The sequence below is a fragment of the Vipera ursinii genome, assembly GCF_947247035.1.
Source record: "Vipera ursinii genome assembly, chromosome: 4".
NCBI classification, from domain to species: Eukaryota; Metazoa; Chordata; class Lepidosauria; order Squamata; family Viperidae; genus Vipera; species Vipera ursinii.
Window position 1 is genome coordinate 9,812,162 of NC_139514.1, and position 21,928 is coordinate 9,834,089.

The window sequence follows — 21,928 nt, forward strand, 5'->3', positions numbered from 1 at the left end:
TACTCGGTAGGCATATGACAAACAAACGCAGCACAAGATTGTCTGCGTATATCATGTCAGGAGGAGATATCCTCTCTGGATGGATAAACAGTCCTATTCTTCTCTCCTTCCTTAAAGCATTTCATGTTTTAAACTCGGCCCTGAACCAGATTAGCCCTTCAGTTATAATAATAACAACAACAACAACAACAACAACAATGATAAAAAGTTGGAAGGGACCTTGAAGGTCATCTAGTCCAACCTCCTTGCTCAGGCAGGAAACCCCATTTCAGACAAATGGCTGTCCAGTCTCTTCTTAAAGACTTCCAGTGTTGGAGCATTCACAGCTTCTGGAGGCAGGTTGTTCCACTGGTTAGTTGTTCTAACTGTCAGGAAATTTCATGTTAGTTCTAGGTTGCTTCTCTCCTTGATTAGTTTCCATCTGTTGCTTCTTCTCCTGCCTTCAGGTGCTTTGGAGAATAGCTTGACTCCTTCTTCTTTGTGGCAGCCCCTGAGATACTGGAACACTGCTATCATGTCACCCCTTGTCATCCTCTTCATTAAACTAGACTTACCCAATTCCAGCAACCGTTCCTTATATGTTTTAGCCTCCAGTCTCCTAATCATCTTTGTTGCTCTTCTCTGGACTCTTTCTAGAGTCTCAACATCTTTTTTACATCGTGGTGACCAAAACTGGATACACTACAGGTAGTCTTCGACTTACCAACACAACTGAGTCCAAAATTTCTGTTGCTAAGTGAGACAGTTGTTAAGTGATTTTCCTCCCATTTTACCACCTTTCTTGCCACAGTTGTTACGTGAATCACTGCAGTTGTTAAGTTAGTAACAAGGTTGTTAAGTGAATCTGGCTTCCCCATTGACTTTGCTTAAGAGAAGGTCGCAAAAGGGGATCACGTGACCTCGGGACACTGCAACGGTCATAAATATGTGTCAGTTGCCAAGTGTCCAAATTTCGATCACGTGACCACGGGGATGCTGCAACAGACGTAAGTGTGAAAAACGGTCCTAAGTCACAATTTTCAGTGCTGTTGTAACTTCAAATGGTCACTAGATGAATGGTTGTAAATCAAGGACTGCTTGCAACCCAGGTGGAATGTGACCTAAAATTCTTTTCTGTCAGAAAGAGTCAGAATGTATTTTGTTTTTTATGGTTATTTTTTACATCAATAATATACTCAGCACTAATTCTACAACTTCTAACATTTCTTTGTCCGTTTATTGATATTTGTCCTTCCTTCCTTTTCCTTCCTTTCTCCCTCCCTCCCTCTCTCCCTCCCCTATTCTCCTCCCTCTCCTCCCTTCCTTCTTTCCTTCTTTCCTTCCTTCCTTCCTTCCTTCCCTCCCTCCCTCCTTCCTTCCCTCCCTCCCCTACCTACCTACCTACCTGAGTTACTTACTTACTTACTTCCTTCCTTCCATCCTTCCTTCCTTCCTTCCTTCCTTCCTTCCTTCCTTCCTTCCTCTTTATTCATTTTGTCTTTCTTTAAAAAAAGAATGACCACAGGATGTTGCAACAGGTTATAAAGGGAAAGCTGGTTGCCAAGTGCTTAAAATGCAAACATATTTTTTTTAATTCCATTTATATCCCGCCCTTCTCCGAAGACTCAGGGCGGCTTACAAGCTTAGCAGTAGCCTTCATTCTATGTTATATGCCTGCTTATTAGGGCTTTCACACACACACCCAAGCGGCATTATTACAAAGTCAGCTTAATTGCCCCCAACAATCTGGGTCCTCATTTTACCTACCTCGGAAGGATGGAAGGCTGAGTCAACCTTGAGCCTGGTGGGATGCGAACCTGCACTAATTGCAGGCAGCTGGTGTTACTTAAGGAGGCATTACCCCACTGCTCCACCAAGGCTCCCCACATGAGAAGGGGAAACACAGTTTTTAATGTCAGCCGGAAGCAGTTCCCAGGCTGTAAAACACCTGTTCTGAGACTTCTAGTGCTCTGAATGGTCATTAAACGATCTGTCGTAAGTCAGGGACTACCTTTACTTGGACGCTGCAGATGGAAGGATAGATGATGGGTGGATAATATTTATTCTGACCACTGAGAAGGCAGAGCATATATAAAGTGAGTGCAGAAAGACGAACTAAGAAGCCATCTACATATCCATCAAAAGCTGAGCAGATGAATGAATGTATTAATGCGTTACCCTTGGAGTAAAGGTGAAAAAGACTATTTTATACCTGTGAAACGAAGGCTTAGGATGAGACGAAAGTAATGTCATGGTGACATGGAAGAAAAATGAGGTTGTCAAGGCATATTTGTGTTGTTGTTAGTTTTCAAGACCACTCACATAAAGGCTTCCTGCTTTGTTTAGTCCAGCACTTTTGTCAGTGCTGAACCATCACAATGGCCTTTCATATAGGCACACAGCATCCCAACAAATATTAAAAAGAATTGGAGCTGTCATTGTGTTGTTATGATGCTCCCCCCCAACACACACAATGTCACTTCTGTGAGGAGAAGCTGAGCTTGATCCATCATGCTTCAAATGTGCCTGCACATTTCTGATAAACCACAATCCTAAAAAAAAATCTCTAGCATGTTAAAAACTGCATGCTATCATAAAGAATGAATATACATGGGTTTTTTTTTTATCGAGATAAGAAGGCCTGAATGTCCACAAACCAGAAGAGTCCCAAACCCCCTGATATAAGCCCTGCAACAACCTCTGGAAGAATATCTCAGACTCTCAAAGTTGAGATAAAACAAGCTTTTTTTCTGGCCAAGAACAGTTAATTTTTCATTAACAATAAACCTGTATGAATTAAAATTACATTACTGCCAAGTGCTGATGGCAAAATACACTGCTGGATGGTGCCTACAACTGTGGTAGAGGCTGTGATGACAATATTTGATATTTGATATGACAATATGAACTATATTTGTAAAGTCAACTGGGGCAGGATTTCCAGCCAGGCAAACTGAGATTTCTAATTATGTACATATGTCATGTTGCATTGATTTCTATGTTGTCCAACTGGGTGGATAACCATCCTTTGGTGCAGCACTGTATGTAGAAATAATCCCAAAAGAGCAGAACAGCAGAGTTGGAAGGGACCTTGGAGGTCTTCTAGTCCAACCCTCAGCTCAAGCAGGAGACCCTATACCAGGGGTCCCCAAGCCCCGGGCCATGGACCAGTAGCGGGCCACAGCATGCCAGCAGCCGGTCCGCACAAACAAGCAAAGCCCCATCTGCGAGATGCAGGTAGCACACAAAACCACGCCTCCTCCAGTCCACGGAAAAACCTCTCTCCACGGAACTGGTTCCTGGTGCCCAAAAGGTTAAGGACCTCTGCCCTGTTCCAGTTCAAATAAATGGTTGTCCAGTCTTCTTTTAAAAATCCAAGTGATGGAGCACCCACAACTTCTGGAAGCAAGCAATTCCACTGGTTAATTGTTCTCGCTGTCAGGAAATTTCTCCTCCGTTCCAGATCGGCATAAGTGATAACAAGTGAACTTTTAATGATATGCAACAACAAAATGTCCAACAGCCTAGAAATGATAAAAGGGTGAACATGCAATATAAATCCACCCAGGTGATTTCTCAAAAGGCTGCTCAAACAAAATGATCTTGAGAGATTTCTCAAAAGTGAATAGGAAAGATGCCGTGTGACTCTATGATGTCAGGGCCCCCACAGAAGATGGCTTCCAGACCCATCATCCTCTCTCTGAAAGCCTGACTGGGTCGGGCAATATCACTTTGGAGCAGGTGGACCTTAAGGTGCCCTGGAAGCTAAGTCCTAAAGAGCTTTATAAATCAAAACCTGAATTTTGAGTTGGCTTTGGAAATCAAATGGAGCTAAATGCAAATTAACTCCTAAAACAGAGAATGATAAGAGTTGGAAGGAACCTTGGAGGTCTTCTAATCCAACTCTAGCTCAACCAGGTGATCGTATTCCATTCCACAATTCAAGAGGGATTGGACGTGTTCATTTGTGGCTACATAGCAACTCTAGGTTGATTCCTCTTTTGACTCCGCTTCCAGGTTCTGCCATTCCTTCTCTTACACCAGTGATGGCAAACCTTTTAGAGACCGAGTGCCCAAACCGCAACCCAAAACCCACTTATTTATCCCAAAGTGCCAGGGCCACATCAGCATTGTGGTGCCCTTGGGGGGGCAGAGAGGCGCTTCTGAGTGCCATCTCTGGCACGCAAAACCCGGGGGCACAAAAATGGGCCACCATGTTGCAAGGCACAAAAACCGCTGCTACCGTGCCGCAGGGTGCAGATACAAGGCTGGGCGGGGCTCCAAGTGGCAGTGGTGGCCTGATGGACCTGCTGCTGGCGGAGGTGACATGCGTGCCAACAGAGAGTGCTCTGAGTGCCACCTCTGGAACACGTGCCATAGGTTCGCCACCACTGTCTTACGCCCATCAGCCAAAGAGTGTCAGCTGGCAGGGACTAAAATGTGGGCCTTTCTGCAGTGGTCCCTGCCCTGTAGAATATCTTCTCTTTGGCGAGCAGAATGGCCCCCATCCTGTTGGCCTCTTGTAAGGTTTTAAGAGCCTAGCTGTTTTCCAAAGCCTGAGGCGCTAAATGCTGTAGGTGTCTCATTGCTCGGCTTTCCTATTAACTAGCCAAGTCTCTCGGCTACTGGATATGATTATTTTGGACATTTCAAAATGCTTTTTTCTTGTTTTAATTGTTGCAAAGCTTTTGGAATTGTCATTAATTGAGATGGGCAGCTATGGAAATGGAATAAATAAATAAAATCAAGTTCTGATGGAAATGCAAAAAGAGCCAGCATTCACTGCTCATCCCAATTATTGCCATGTGTGTGTCCAGGAAGGTTTTATACATATTTCTTTCAGCCTAGAAACATAAATGGGACCATCTCTTTCTTTGAAAGGAAAAATGAAGGACTCTGGATCAACTTCCTTTCTGATTTCTGAGATTTTGCTCAAGATTTTGCATGATGGCTTGTGATGGTTAGAGATGCTGAGCTTGTCAGCTGGAGAGCTGACACCCTGCATTCGTGACTTAAGCTTCACCCAAAAGCTCCTGTTACTTGCTCCAGCTCCTGCCCAGTTAGCAGTTTAAAAGTATGCAAATTGTTGTGTAGTGGGTTCTTTGGAAGCAGGAGGCGAGGCGAGAGGGTTCAAACAGGAACATTGCTTTATTGAAGTAACAGGAACAGAACTGAATCAGAGGCTTCTGCGCAGCTACTTATACGGTTGGCCACTAGGCGGCGGCCAATAGGTTTAAAGGAACCTATTCCTGCCCCAGAGCCAACCAATGATCGTCCTGGAGACTGCATGTCTGGGTAGTCAGCGACAGACACCCTAATTAAGCAAATCTTAAGCAGCATTCAAAAGACACATGAAAACAGTTCAAGTAAAAGGCCCAATACATTACGCAAATGCTATTAGATTAATAGGTACCACTTCAGTGGGAAGGTAACAGCTTTCTGTGTGCTTTTGGTGTGTAGCCAGATTGGCCACATGACCACAGAAATTGTCTTCAGACAATGCTGGCTCCCTCAGCCGAGAAACTTAAGAGTCAGACATGACCGACAAGGAAACATTTACTGTTACCTTTTATTCAAGAAACTTGACTTGAAAAGTTGAGTATTTCCCCACCACCACCACCACCACCTATCACTCAAATGTTCATCCTCGTCCACCTCGCCAGGAACCCAGCGATATAAGTAGCTTGGTGTGAGAAAGCATTACAATCCAGCACGTCAAAAGTCATGTGCTTGGCAGAAGATGAAGTTCAAAAAAAAAGAGTCTCTGTATAACTAGAGTAGAAAGTGGGTAAAACTTTCTTGGATGAAGCCCAGAGCATGTGATAATCAGATTACAGAAGTGTGCGTGTACGGATCAAGAGGGGGGGGAAGCACAGTTGAATGAGGCACCGGGAAGAAATATGCAAGAAGAATTTCTGAGCCAGTGAGATGGATAAAATCTTGCTTGTCGGGAATTGACTGAACTACCTAGGAGAGGAGACTAGATTTTGTGCGGTTTGCAAGGCAATGTCTCTTTTTTCTATAAGCGTGATTTTGGGGATCCTGCCCCTTGGGTCCAGCCAGTTCCCTCGGGCGTGTGCTAACTCAGACAACTTGCTGAGGAAGGAATGTTGTCCTCCATGGCCTGGAGATGGTTCTCCTTGTGGAGAGCTTTCAAACCGAGGATTTTGCAGAGGGGCTCTTGTTTCAGCTGCCCCTCTCGGCCCTCAGTTCCCTTTCTCCGGAGTGGATGACAGAGAAGACTGGCCAGCTGTGTTTTACAACAAGACTTGTAGGTGCTCAGGCAACTTTATGGGATACAACTGCGGAGATTGCAAATTCAACTTTGCAGGACCCAACTGCACGGAGAGAAAGCTGCGCATAAGGAAAGACATCTTCAAGCTGAGCGCCAGAGAAAGCTACCAGTTCCTTGCCTATCTCAATTTGGCAAAATATACAACCAGCCGGGATTTCGTCCTTGCCGCTGGGACGTATGCCCAGATGAACAACGGCAGCACCCCGATCTTCCGAGACACCAGTGTCTATGACCTTTTTGTCTGGATGCATTATTACGCGTCTCGAGACACGCTTCTCGGAGGCACCAACGTCTGGAGGGATATCGACTTTGCACACGAAGCTCCGGGTTTCCTTCCTTGGCATCGGCTGTTTTTGCTCCTGTGGGAACGTGAGATCCAGAAGCTTACTGGGAATGAAGATTTCACCATACCCTACTGGGATTGGAGAGATGCTGAAGGCTGTGACATCTGTACAGATGAATACATGGGAGGCAGACATCCGAGTCAAGCAAACCTATTGAGCCCAGCATCCTTCTTCTCTTCGTGGCAAGTACGTATAGGCAGGAGGTGGGGAGGAGGAGGGAGAGGAATTATAGATATACTGGTATAGGTATACCTTCTGCCAACCTAGCAGTTCGAAAGCACATAAAAATGCAAGTAGAAAAATAGGGACCACTACAGTGGGAAGGTAACAGCGTTCCGTGCGCCTTTGGCGTCTAGTCATGCCGGCCACATGACCACGGAGACATCCTTGGACAAGCGCTGGCTCTTCGGCTTTGAAACAGAAATGAGCACCGGCCCCTAGAGTTGGAAACGACTAGCACTCATGTGCGGGGGAACCTTTACCTTTACTAGGTATACCAGTATACCTATACTATCTATGAGGATATCAACCCTGACTGCTCTTTAGAAGGCCAGATCCTGAAGCTAAAACTCAAATACTTTGGCCACCTAATGAGAAGGAAGGACTCACTGGAGAAGAACTTAATGCTGGGAAAGGTTGAGGGCAAGAGAAGAAGGGGACGACAGAGAATGATGTGGCTGGATGGAGTCACTGAAGCAGTAGGGGTGAGCCTAAATGGACTCCAGAAGATGGTAGAGGACAGGAAGGCCTGGAGGAATGTTGTCCATGGGGTCGCGATGGGTCAGACACGACTTCGTAACTAACAACAACATACTATATATCGATATCTATAGATCTTCTATCTGATAGATATATAGATATCTGTTTACTATTATCCGTCTCATCTTTCCTATCCCCTATTTACCTATTTCTTTAGCATCTTATTACTATAACGTTGTTTGTACCTTATGATTTATCTTGATTGTACTTATTCAGTATCCTATTATGATTTATGTTGATTGCTTTTATTTAGTACATATTTAGAATTTAGTAGGATTTCTTATTTAGACTGTCACTGAGTGTTGTAGTTTATGATTTATGATGATTGTATTTTATGATTGTGATCATGATTTATCATTTGCATGTACACTAAGAGCTTCTGCACTGGAGACAAATTCCTTGTGTGTCCAATCATACTTGGCCAATAAAGAATTCTATTCTCTCCCTCTCTCCCTTTCTCCCTCCCTCCCTCCCTCTCTCTCTCTCCCTCTCTCTTTCCCTCTTTCTCCCCCTCCCTCTCTCTCCCTCTCTCCCTCCCTCCCTCTGCCTCCCTCTCTCTTTCCCTCCCTCTCTCCCTCCCTCTCCCTCCCTCCCTCTCTCTCCCTCTTTCTCTCTCTCTCTCTCTCTCTCTCCCTCTCTCTCTCAACTGAGTCCCAAATTTCTGTTGCCAAGTGAGATATTTCTTAATTGAGTTTTGCCCCATTTTACACCCTTTCTAGCCACACTTGATAAGTGAAGCACTGCAGTTGTTAAGTTAGCCACACAGTTGTTAAGTGACTTGGGCTTCCCCATGGATTTTGCTGGTCAGAGGTTCGCTGGTCAGAAGTTCGCAAAAGGTGATCACATGACCCCAGGGACACTGCAACTGTCATAAATATGAGCCAGTTGTCAAGCAACTTGAATGTTGATCACATGACCATGGGGAAGCTGCGACATTGTAACTATGAAAATTTGATCATACCCCATTTTTTCCCAGTGCCATTGTAACTTCAAAAGGTCAGTAAAGGAACTGTTGTAAGTCGAGGACCACCTGCATTCAAGTAGCATTCCAATTTGTTCCATAAGATCCTGATTTCAGGTTTTCTTTTCAAAGAAATGGAATATACACATTGACTGTTACTAGACTAGGTAGATAGGTAGCTAGAGATAGATAGATAGATAGATAGATAGATAGATAGATAGATAGATAGATAGATAGATAAACATTTATTGTCATTTTGTCATTCAACCCTGACTGCTCTTTAGAAGGCCAGATCCTGAAGCTAAAACTCAAATACTTTGACCACCTAACGAGAAGGAAGGACTCACTGGAGAAGAGCCTAATGCTGGGAAAGATTGAGGGCAAGAGAAGAATGGGATGACAGAGAATGAGGTGGCTGGATGGAGTCCCTGAAGCAGTAGGCGTGAGCTTAAATGGACTCCAGAAGATGGTAGAGGACAGGAAGGCCTGGAGGAACGTTGTCCATGGGGTCGCAATGGGTCAGACACGATTTCGCAACTAACAACAACAACAACAAAAAGATTCAGAGAAATTGGAACTGTTTCAGAGAAGGACAAGAGTGATGATCAGAGAACTAGAAACTAATCCTGCTTGCTGGAATTGGGTAGGTCTAGTTTAATGAAAAGAAGGACAAGGGGTGACAGGATAAAGTGTTCCAATACCTCGGGGGCTGCCACAAAGAAGAAGGAGTCCAGCTAATCTCCAAAGCGTCTGAAGGCAGGACAAGAAGCAACGGATGGAAACTAACCCAAGAGAGAAGCAACCTGGAATAAAGGAGAAATTTTCTGACGGTGAGAACAATTAATCAGCGGAACAACTTGCCTTCAGAAGTTGTGAGTGCGCCAACACTGGAGGTTTTTAAGGAGAGATTGGACAACGATTTGTCTGGAATGGTATAGGATCCCCTGCTTGAGCAGAGGGGTGGGCTAGAAGACCTCCAAGGTCCCTTCCAATTCTGTTGTTTTGTTATGTCTGTGAAGAGAAGTTGAAAGAGCTGAATAGGGTTAGCCTTGAGGGAGACTGAGGGAGAAGAAGAAAGCATTTTTCAAGTACCTGAAAAGATGCCAAATGGAAGAGTTGTTTTCTCTTATTCCTAAGTGCAAAACACCAGGAAAGCAGTTTCTACCTGATTGTTAGAAAACAGATCCTAGTGGCAGGAATAGTTCAGCAGTAGAACCAACTAAACAGCTTTATCCTTTACTTGATATGCCATGGTAAGCGGAGACCGAAAGTCAGTAGCCATCTGTCTGGCTACTGGCTTTTGTTTGAATCCCTGCATTGAATAGGGCTTGGATACAGATATATATAAAAAGGGTCACGGTGGCTCAGTGGGTTAGGACGCTGAGCTTGTCGATCAGAAGGTCGGCAGTTTGGGGGTCGAATCCCGAGTGCCGCATAACAGAGTGAGCGCCTGTTACTCATCCCAGCTTCTGCCAACCTAGCAGTTCGAAAGCATGTAAAAGTGCAAGTAGAAAAATAGGGACCACTACGGTGGGAAGGTAACAGCGTTCCGTGCGCCTTTGGCGTCCAGTCATGCCGGCCACATGACCACGGAGACGTCCTCGGACAAGCGCTGGCTCTTCGGCTTTGAAACGGAGATGAGCACCGGCCCCTAGAGTTGGAAACAACTAGCACGCATGTGCGGGGGAACCTTTACCTTTACCTTACAGATATATGTGTATGATTGTATGTATTTGCAGCACAATAGCTTCTCAAGCTTTAGCGCTCCTTACAGTGTCATAAGGTCCCATATTACAGGTAGTCCTCAACTTACAGCCATTTGTCTAATGATCGCTCCAAGTTACAACAGCACTCAGAAAGTGACCTAGGAGGATTTTTCACACTTTTGTGCCACTATTGTGGCATTCCTGCGGTCATGTGATCAAAATTCAGATGCTTGGCAACTATTTATGACGGTTGCATAAATAGAGATCCCCTTTTGTGACCTTCTGACAAGCACAATCAACGGGGAAGGCACTTAACAACTGTATTACAAATTTTTATAACCGCAGGGATTAACAAGTGTGGCAAGAAAGGTCGTCAAATGGGGCAAAACTCACTTAACAAATGTCTCCCTTAGCAACAGAAATTTCGGGCTTGGTTGTGGTTGTAAACTGAGGACTACCTTTACAAAATGTATTGGGATTTCTTGCACCCAAACGTAGCAGAGAATGGTTGTTTTAGCCTACTTTTAGAATAGAAAGCTATGAAGATCTAGCCTTATCTTGCATATTGCTACAAACGTATCGTATGAAATGAAGATGATTTATGCCAGTCCTGGGATGTGTATATTCTCAGTGGCAATAGCTCAGACTCAGAAATATTGATGAGTTTTGCCATTTGAAATGCTTTTTAGCTGACATCCCAAGGGATATTCTGTCTTCCAGCCATAGTGCTTACGGTGACTTACAACACATTGGAAATGCAGTGTACTATTTTGTTTTTTTTTTAAAAAAGGGCGATCAGGATGCAAATACAGCACATCAACAGGCAAAAGACTGGAAGATTAACACTGCAGCAGAGTGGTTTGACCAGCCAGTTTGTCTTAAACCTCTAGGTCAGGGGTAGGTAACCTTGGGTCTTTTATGACTCGTGGACTTCAACTCCCAGAATTCCTGAGCCAGCCGTGCTGAGGGGAAAGAGAGAGGTTTCCAAGCTGAGCCATACTGGCTCAGGAATTCTGGGAGTTGAAGTCCACGACTCATAAAAGACCTAAGGTTGCCTATCCCTGCTCTAGGTAAAATGGGATTCTGAAAACAGTAGAGTTCCATAGGTGTGTTGTTGTTGTTTTTCCAAGAGGCAACTGGGCTTCCTTTGTTTTTCCTTGAAGATGTTTTGCTTCTCATACAAGAAGCTTCTTCACTTCAAAATTGAAAGAAAGTCCAGTTGCCTCTTGGAAAAAGTACCTTTGGGATAACCATGACCTGGATAACTGAGTATCTCCATCGACAAGAGTTCCAGATGCATCAAAAGGTGGATAAATGCTATGGGAAGAATTTGAAATTCTAAAAAGTTGGGTGAAGAAGGCAAAACTGAGTGGTTTCTTTGATGCTATTTCATTTCATTTCAGTCAATCGGAATAGAGCTGTAAAAGGAACTTGGAGTTCTTCTAGAACAGGGGTGTCAAACTCAATTTCATTGAGGGCCGCATCAGCATTGCGATTGCCCTCAAGGGGCTGGGTGGGTGTGGCCAGGGTGGGCGTGGCCTACTGGGTGGGCATGGCTAGCGTGCGTATGGCCTACTGGGTGGGCGTGGCCAGCTCTACATCGTTGGCATCAAGGGTGCCTATGGGGGCCTGGGCAGGAGTGGGACAGATCTGAGGGTCTCTGGCAGGAGGAGGGTCTCTAGGCCAGGGCCAAGGCAGTGGGGGCCGTTCCCTCACTGTTTCCAGGATGGCTTCGCGGGCCGCATGAAACCACTTCACGGGCCGGATCTGGCCCCCGGGCCTTGTGTTTGACATGTCTGTTCTAGAATCTAGTCCAACCCTCTGCTCAAGTAGAAGACCCTGTACAATTTGAAACAAGTGGCTGTCCAGTCTCTTCTTAAAAACCTCAAATACTGGAATACTGCTATTCTGTCCCCCCCCCCAGTCCTTTCATTTTTCTAGACTAGCCATATCCAGTTTCTATAACCGTTCTTCCTATGTTTTAGTCTCCAGACCTTTAACATATTAGTTGTTCTTCTCTGAAGAGCATGAAATGAAATGAATTCATTTTGTGCTAACCAGCAACTCCACTTGGAAAAAAAATTGGGGTGTCCAAGGCTGGTTCTTCAACAGGAATAGTCAGTTGGGTAGAATAGTAAGAAATGTAGACATGCCATTGGAAATATGATAAGATGCCATCGTTCCAGTCTTTTCAATATTACTTGAGAGGACCTGGGATTTTCTAGCAGTGATTATCAATTGTATATTAGGAAGCAGTAATTATCATTTGAATATTAGGAAGCAGAGTTGAGAAATCAGCACAATTTTGATTAGAAATAATGGCATATAACTGTGATTGCAGAACAGTGTCCAAATAATGCACTGTGCTTTTCTTTCTTAAAGAAAGCTTTCTTTTATAACCACATGCAAAGGGTAAGGAGTTTGAGGAAGTTGAGGGAAATAATAAGAGGAAAATGTCTTAATTGTACAATAAATTCCAATCTAACAAATTATCAGGATCCAATCTGGGTTGGTCACCGGGACCAGATGTTTAGTCTTCCGAGCTTTCGGACCTGTGCTGTGGAGCCCACTCAATTTCTCTCTCACCAGAATTGTCTGCTTTGGCCTAATCTATGCGTAGTATTTATATGGTGCCTGGTTGGTGTGGCTTCTTATTGGTTGATTGGGTGTTGATGGCTGGCTATTAAGTCCTTGGCGGTTGTTTCCTTGTGTGCCAAGTCCTTGGCTCCTGATAAGCTGGTGGTAAATCAGCAGTCTTATTGAGTGACAAGGGGCCTGTTTCCCAGGCTTCAATCAGTTCCCTGGCTATCTTTGTACTTGCTCAGCCAACAATCTTAGTAGCTGCAAAACTGAAAGTATGTCATTGTTCACTGCAATGAGTTCAGGTCTCCGCATTTGACCGCTCTCTTGTGTTCTTGTAATCTGAATGTTAGCTTTCTTCCTGACTGTCCTACATAACTACATGGGCAATCCTTGCAGGGGATTCAGTAGATTACACTGGAGGTATCTCCCAGGATCCAGATTGGATCCTGCAACGTTATCCTGGGACACATATGTTTGCCTTCATTTGTAACAAATTATCCTCCAGGAAAAGCTATATAACCAAGGAGGTGGATGTTGGCAAGGTGAACAAAAGGCACAGGTGGTGCTTTTGCTAACCTCCCATTTTTCTGCTTGTTTGTAAAAATTCGGACGCTCGGCAACTGATTCATATTTATGACGGTTGCAGTTTCACCAGGGGTCATGGGATCCCCTTTGGTGACCTTCTGTCCAGCAAAATCAGTGGAGAAGCCAGATTCACTTGACAGCCGTGTTACTAATTTAACAACTGCAAGGATTCATTTAACAGCTATGGCAAGAATAATTGCAAAATGGGACAAAACTCACTTAACAACTGTCTCGCTTAGCAACAGGAATTGTGGGAGAAAGTCAAGGACTTCCAATTTGCCAAGCATCTGAATTTTGATCACAGGACCATGCAATGGTCGTGTGAAAAATAGTCATCAGCCTTTTTTTTCCAGTGATGTTGTGACTTTGAATGGTCACTAAACAAACTGTTGTAAGTTGAAGACTACTTGTACTCTCCTCCTTTCCTGCCTGCCTGCTTTCCTGCCCTCCATCCATCCATCCATCCATCCATCCATCCATCCATCCACCTGTCTGTCTGTCTGTCTGTCTGTCTGTCTGTCTGTCTGTCTGTCTATCTATCTATCTATCTATCTATCTATCTATCTATCTATCTCTTATCCATCTATCCATCTCTCTCTTTCTCACCTATCCATCCATCCATCCATCCATCCATCCATCTACCTGTCTGTCTGTCTGTCTATCTATCTATCTATCTATCTATCTATCTATCTATCTATCTATCTATCTATCTTATCCATCTATCCATCTCTCTCTCTCTCTTTCTCACCCATCCATCCATCCATCCATCCATCCATCCATCTACCTGTCTGTCTGTCTGTCTGTCTATCTATCTATCTATCTATCTATCTATCTATCTATCTATCTATCTATCTATCTATCTATCTATCTATCTATCTATCTATCTATCTCTTATCCATCTATCCATCTCTCTCTCTCTCTTTCTCACCCATCCATCCATCCATCCATCCATCCATCCATCTACCTGTCTGTCTGTCTGTCTATCTATCTATCTATCTATCTATCTATCTATCTATCTATCTATCTATCTATCTATCTATCTATCTCTTATCCATCTATCCATCTCTCTCTCTCTCTTTCTCATCCATCCATCCATCCATCCATCCATCCATCCATCCATCCATCCATCATTTCTGTCTGTCTGTCTGTCAACTCTTGTCAGACCTGTCATACAACTCAAAATTCAGATGGACTCCTTGGAATCACATCAGTGCAAGCCAGATGAAAACCACACTCCCTGTAGCACTTAAGAAGGAAACGCTGGAGGCTCTTTGTGGTGTCAAAATAACCCCCGTTTTGCTGTGCTGCATGCTGGAACTCTTATCAGGCATAGCACAAAACCCAGACAAGAAAAAGGAAAAGGAAAGAATGAGGTTTTTTTTTTTCTTCTTCAAGGCATCACATTGGGAAATGCACAAAAGTATTTTTTTTTAAAAGCTGGTTCTTTTGCAAGGGCAGGGGGCGAAGTGTGGGGGATTTGCAAGGGTAACCCTAAACCTAACCAGCCATAATAAAATGACAGTTACACAAAAGAAAGTCAGGGAACCCTCAAGAGTTGTCAATTGAAGGCAGGGGGGGGGAAACAGAGGAGGGGAAGGGAAATCTGCGGAAGTTTCTATTTCTTACTCAAGATACCTTTCTTCTGAAGAAAAGAGGCCATACTTTATTCTCGGGAGGCCGTTGCCATGGAAACTGCAATAACTGTGAATGCTGGGTGAAATACTGACTTCTCTTCCCCCCCCCTCGCAAGCAACCCACCCCAACCTTTAAGTCTTCCTCAGCCAACTGTTGTTAGTCCTTCGCTAAACGAATTTGCAAGCCCTATTTTCCACACGTTCCCAGGCTTAAGAGGCACCTGCTCTTGACATCAAAGCTATAAAAAAGCCATTTAGTCCCCCCCTCCCTCCATTTTCCCTGAAGGTAAATGTTGATTGTAATCCACTCAAGTGACAGGTGAGTTTTCTAGTTAGGACTGAAAGGGGGGAAGGGCCTGCTTGATGGATTTCAGAGTCTGAACTCTCTCTCTCTCTCTCTCTCTCTGTGTGTGTGTGTGTGTGTGTGTGTTATTATTATTTTATTATTAATTTTATTTGTATACCGCCCTTCTCCCGAAGGACTCAGGGCGGTGAACAGGGCAGTACATGTTAAAAGACAAAATACAAAAATTAAAAGAGATATATACGTATATAAATGTGTGTTAAATGCTTCTTAACTATTTAGATTATCTTGCTAGGCCCCAAACATGGGACAAATCTTTATTTCCTGTTTCAGCCTAACCGAAAGCCATCGACAGGCAATAGTCACAACAGTGACAGCTCATATTTGTGAAAATATAAATAAATATAAATGTGTGTGTGTGTGTGTGTGTGTGTGTGTGTGTGTATATGTATATATGTGTGTGTGTATGTATGTATGCAGGGCTTTTTTCCTCATAGAACGCTCAGAACAGAGTTCCGGCACCTTTTTTGGATGGAACCTTGTAGGATAGGCAAGGCGGGTTGTATGACATGTGTGAGTTCCGGCACCTTTTTCTTTTACAAAAAAAGCACTGTATGTATGTATGTATGTGTATATACAGTATGTGTCTGTGTGCGTGTCTGTCTGTGTGTGTGTGTGTGTGTGTGTGTGTGTGTAGGGACACAGTAGCTCAGTGGGTTAGGACACTGAGCTTGTCGATCAGAAGGTCGGCAGTTTGGCGGGTCAAATCCCGAGTGCCGCGTAACAGAGTGAGTGCCTGTTACTCGTCCCAGCTTCTGCCAACCTAGCAGTTCGAAAGCACGTAAAAATGCAAGTAGAAAAATAGAGACCACTACGGTGGGAAGGTAACAGCCCTTACCTATATATATAGACTTTTGTAGAACTTCCCTTCCCCCACACACAGATTGTGGATTCCATTTTGGGCCATGAAAAGAAAAGAAAAAAAATGAGGCAATAAAACTTGGGCAAAGAAAACACCTATGTGTGTGTGTGTGTGTGTGTGTGTGTGTGTGAATTGTGCATGGGAAAAACAATACAGGTAGACCTGAAATTATAACAGTTCATTTAATGACCCTTCAAACTTACAACGGCACTGAAAAAAGTGACTGTGACCATTTTTCACACTTACGACCATTGCAGCATCCCTGTCGTCACGTGGTCAAAATTCAGAAGCTTGGCAACTAACTCCTGTTTATGTCGGCTGCAGCGTCCCAGGGTCACGTGATCCCCTTTTGCGACCTTCTGACAAGCAAAGTCAATGGGGAAGGCAGATTCACTTAACAGCCGTGTTACTAACTGAACAGCTGCAGTGATTCACTTAACAACGGTGACAAGCATGATCGTAAAATGGGACAGAACTCCCTTAAAAAATGTCTGGTTTAGCAAGAGAAATTTGGGGCTCAGTTGTGGTTTTAAGTCAAGGACTACCTGTATATCTAAATATTATAAACAAATTCTTAAAACTTTCCAAGCTGTCTCCCTCCTTTGCCTTGACATCCTGTCATTGCCATTTGACTTGTGATTATTAATCAGTTAAAAAAATCCCAAAGGTGCAGCTGGACTTTCTTGTTTTTCTTTGAAGACGTTTCCCTTCTCATCCAAGAAGCTTCTTCAGCTCTGACTGGATGGTGGGAAATGGAAGGATTTATACTCCTTGCAGACAGCCGGTCATTTGCATTCTTTTAGAGAGTCGTTGAGGCCACCTGGAGGTTTATCTGTGTCCTCAGAGTCCTCATAGAATAGAATAGAATAGAACAGAACAGAACAGAACAGAATAGAGCTGGAAGGGACCTTGGAGGTCTTCTAGTCCAGCCCTCTGCTCAAGCTAGAGAACCTATACCATCTCAGACAAGTGACTGTCTAGCCTCTTCTTAAAAATCTCCAGTGATGGAGCGCCCACAATTGCTGGAGACAAGCTGTTCCACTGGTTGATTGTCCTCACTGTCAGGAAGTTTCTCCTTAATTCCAGGTTGCTTCTCTCTTTGATCAGTTTGCAATTATTGTTTTTCGTCCTTCCCTCTGGTGCTCTGGTGAACAAAGTGACCCCCTCTTCTTGGTGGCAGCCCCTCAAATACTGGAATACTGCTATCATGTCGCCCCTATTTCTTCTTTTCTTTAGACTATATTTATTTGTTTTTTGGTCTCTATAGTTAAACTGACACCATCTATGGACAAGAGAGCGATACCAATAGGCTCCAGACAATTGGGTTTGATTAATTTTGACTTATTTAACTGATAGTTAATAGTTTACACCAGTTAATAAATCAAAATTAATTGTGCCAGGATGCTTCATTGTGCCAGGATGCTTAGTGAGATTCAAACATTGTTGTGTTGGTTTGAAAGGTATTCTCTAAGTTGCACATCCTGGCTTGCAAAAGATTATTTATTTATTTATTTATTTATTTATTTATTTATTTATTTATTTATTTATTTATTTATTTATTATTGAGGGACTTATATGCCGCCCTATCTCCCAGAGGACTCAGGGCGGCTAACAGCAATAAAAAACAACAGTGCAAAAGTTAAGAAAAAAATTAAATAACAGCCCCAAATATTAATTACACAGTTAAAAATTAAAACTTTTAAAAACCCATCATAAATCCAGGTCAGCCTGATCGAAAAGGAACATTTTGAGGTCGCGGCGAAAGGACCGGAGGTCCAGGGCCATCCGGAGCTCCAAGGGGAGTTGATTCCAAAGGGCTGGCGCTCCCACAGAGAAGGCCCTCCCCCTGGGGGTCGCCAGCCGACATTGTCTGGCCGACGGCACCCTGAGGAGGCCCTCTCTGTGTGAGCGCACTGGGCGATGGGAAGTCATCCCCAGCAGCAGACGGTCCTGCAGATATCCCGGGCCTAAGCCATGTAGGGCTTTAAAGGTAAGTACCAGCCCCTTAAATCTTGCCCGGAAGACAACCGGTAGCCAATGCAGCTCATGCAGGAGGGGTGTAATATGGGAGTATCGGGATGCTCCCATCACTACCCGCGTGGCCGCATTCTGCACCAGCTGGAGCCTCCGGGTGGTCTTCAAGGGCAGCCCCATGTAGAGAGCATTGCAGTAATCTATCCGAGAGGTAACGAGTGCATGAGTGACCGTACGTAGGGCATCTCGGTCCAGATAGGGGCGCAACTGGCACACCAGGCGAACCTGGGCAAATGCCCCCCCTGGCCACGACTCCAATATGATCTTCAAAACTGAGTCGTGAGTTCAGGAGGACGCCTAAATTGCGCGCCCTATCAACGGGAGGCAACACCTCTCCCCCCATAACCAAAGATGGAACCTCTTGGACAAGTCGAGATGCCGGTACGTAAAGCCACTCAGTCTTGGCCGGGTTGAGCTGGAGCCTGTTCTTCCCCATATATATGCAGTAGATAGTATGAGCATGTTTAATTTAAGCTAGTTTTTGATCACCCTTTTGGCATACTGGCTAAAATGTGTCCAGACTGAGAGTACTGCCCTTAACATTGGCAGGGAATTCTTCAAGTGGCATGGATATGACTAAGGCTGGTACCTTTTCTATATTTCTAAATAAAATATTTAAAAGATTATAAAAAACCTTAACTGATCAAAACCCTAATGATAGTTGAATTCAATAGCTATGGGTCCCAATAAAGGAGAATATTTGTAGCTCAGGGTTGAAATGAGGAGTCCTTAGTGATTTCTGAATTATTTTCCTGCAGTTGTTTTATTACCCAACTAGGTAACATTATCAGCGCTGTTGTGCAAGACTCAGATTACGCATTACACAAAACACATTCTTCATGTTTTAGGATATAGCAGAAGCCAGAATGATTTGCAAGGCTAGAGAAGTATGGTGATGGAGAGTGAATAAAGCAGATTTAGCTATGTTGTGTTTAGGGTCTTTTTTAAAAAATAAAATCTTATGTTTCTTTTATTGGGCCTTACTTATTCTTACTTACCAGACCATCTTATTTGTCTCTTGAGAAACCTATATGCGGGCCAAGAAGCAACAGTGAGAACTGGACACGGAACCACTGATTGGTTCAAAATTGGGAAAGGAGTCCGGCAAGGCTGCATACTGTCACCTGCCTATTTAACTTATATGCAGAGCACATCATGAGAAAGGCAGGGCAAGATGAATCAAAAGTTGGAATTAAGATTGCTGGAAGAAATATCAACAACCTAAGATACGCAGATGATACCACTCTAATGGCAGAAAGTGAAGAGGAACTAAAGAACCTCTTGTTGCGGGTGAAGAAGGAGAGTGCAAAACCTGGGTTGAAACTAAACATTAAGAAAACCAAGATCATGGCATCCAGCCCTCTCAATTCCTGGCAAATAGATGGGGAAGAAATGGAGGTAGTGACAGATTTTATTTTCCTGCGCTCCAAGATCACTGCAGATGGGGACTGTAGCCAAGAAATTAAAAGACGCTTGCTCCTCGGGAGGAAAGCCATGACAAATCTAGACAGCACACTAAAAAGCAGAGACATCACCCTGTCAACAAAAGTGCGTATAGTCAAGGCTATGGTCTTCCCAGTTGCAATGTATGGCTGTGAAAGTTGGACCATAAGAAAGGCTGAGTGCCAAAGAATTGAGGCCTTTGAACTATGGTGCTGGAGAAGACTCCTGCGAGTCCCTTGGACTGCAAGGCGATCAAACCGGTCAGTCCTAGAGGAGATCAACCCTGACTGCTCTTTAGAAGGGCAGATCCTGAAGCTAAAACTCAAATACTTTGGCCACCTAATGAGAAGGAAGGACTCACTGGAGAAGAGCCTAATGCTGGGAAAGGTTGAGGGCAAGAGAAGAAGGGGACGACAGAGAATGAGGTGGCTGGATGGAGTTACTGAAGCAGTAGGCATGAGCTTAAATGGACCTCAGAAGATGGTAGAGGACAGGAAAGCCTGGAGGAACGTTATCCATAGGGTCGCGATGGGTCGGACACGACTTCGCAACTAACAACAACAACTTATTCTCACTCTCCTTCTGCACATTGGTTCTCTGAAAGGGAACAGTATGACTCCATTTATATTATGGCATGATTGGTTATGTGTTTAAAGTGTACATAAATCTCTATAAAGACCTCTGACTGTTGAACTATCACGAAATCTTGTGTTAAAGCTGGGTGATGGGGAAGTGAAAATTGTTCAGTTAGAACTGAAGATATTTAATGGCCAGAGTACACCATGCCTGACTTTTGAAAGGACAAAAGAGAAACAGCCAAGATGGAGGGGATAGTGTACCTTCACAAAAGGCATACCAGACTGGCTGGACCTATTTTGTGTTTAGACAGACAGATAGACAAGGACAGAGGGATAGGGACAAGGACACAGGGATAGGGATAGGGATAGACTGGACAGGAGAATAAAGATTTCCCCTGTCCAGTCATGTGTGCCTCTAGGGGCCGGTACTCATCTCGGTTTCTTAGCCGAGGGAGCCAGAGTTGTCCAAAGACATTTCCTGTGGTTATGTGGCCAGCATAGCTATACACCAAGGTACACAAAACACTCTTTTACCTTCCCACCAAAGTGGTAGGTATTAATCTACTTGCATTTGCACACCTTCTAACTGCTAGGTGGGCAGGAACTGGGGCAAGGAATGGGAACTCAACCCATCACACAGTGATTGGGTCTTGAACCCAGGCTGTCAACTTTCCAGCTGACAAATTCAGCATCTTTAACCACTGAACCAATGCACCCCTACAGGATAGGCAGAGGGAGAGGGAGGAGATAGGGGATAGGGATAGGGATAGAGATAGATAAATGCAGTGCTTTTTTTGTAAAAAAAAATGGTGCCGGAACTCACACATGTCATACAACCCGCCTTACCTAGCCTACAAGGTTCCATCCAAAATAGGTGCCGGAACTCCGTTCTGAGCGTTCTATGACAAAAAAAGCCCTGGATAAACGATAGATACATAGATAGATATTTTTTTTAATCCCATTTATATCCCGCCCTTCTCCAAAGACTCAGGGCGGCTTACAATCTAAAGCACAATGTGCTTAGCAATAGCCTTCATTCTATGTATATGCCTGCTTATTAGGACTTTTGCCCCCACCCCCCAAGCAGCATTATTACAAAGTCAGCTTAATTGCCCCCAACAATCTGGGTTCTCATTTTACCTACCTCGGAAGGATGGAAGGCTGAGTCAACCTTGAGCCTGGTGGGACTCGAACCTGCGCTAATTGCAGGCAGCTGGTGTTACTTAAGGAGGCATTAGCCCACTGCTCCACCATGATAGATAGATAGATAGATAGATAGATAGATAGATAGATAGATAGATAGATAGATAGATAGATAGATAGATACAGATTTTCAATTTGTATGCCCAATCATCTCATCTATGTGTTTCTGAGCAGTCACGACAGGTAAAACTGATCCAATAAGGCTCTTTTTCATGGATACAACTGGTAGCATGCCTCTCCAGCTAATTTTGATGTACCTGGAGAGAGGTGGTCTCACAAACATATATATGCAGTAGAGCCCACAACCGTGGTGGCGAACCTATGGCATGGGTGCCAAAGGTGGCACGCAGAGCCCTCTCTGTGGGCATGCGTGCCGTCGCCCCAGTCCTAGGCCTTCAGCTGTGATTTATAAAACATTTTCTTTTTAGGCCTCCGCCGCTGTGTGCAAGGAAAAAAAAAGGTTCAATCAATCGATCAATTTCAACTTCTCGCGGGGAAATAAAAAGATCTCGCAAAGTTGGAATTGATGGATTGAACTTTTTAGTCCCACCCAGTCTGCCGTTACCACCGCGGCCACGCCCACCCAAAGGGCCACCCC

At 44.1% G+C, this 21,928-nt stretch overlaps 1 protein-coding gene across 1 annotated transcript in view; it reads left to right on the plus strand.

Moving 5' to 3' along the window:
- Window positions 1-5,985: 5,985 nt before the first annotated feature.
- The window catches only part of TYR (tyrosinase), a gene marked incomplete at both ends in the record, with an annotated part of 63,417 nt that continues 47,474 nt past the window's right edge, over window positions 5,986-21,928 (plus strand). The window contains one exon of the mRNA XM_083362139.1: window positions 5,986-6,804. Within this exon, the coding sequence (XP_083218265.1) occupies window positions 5,986-6,804 (819 nt within the window). The remainder of the gene's footprint in view (window positions 6,805-21,928) is intronic.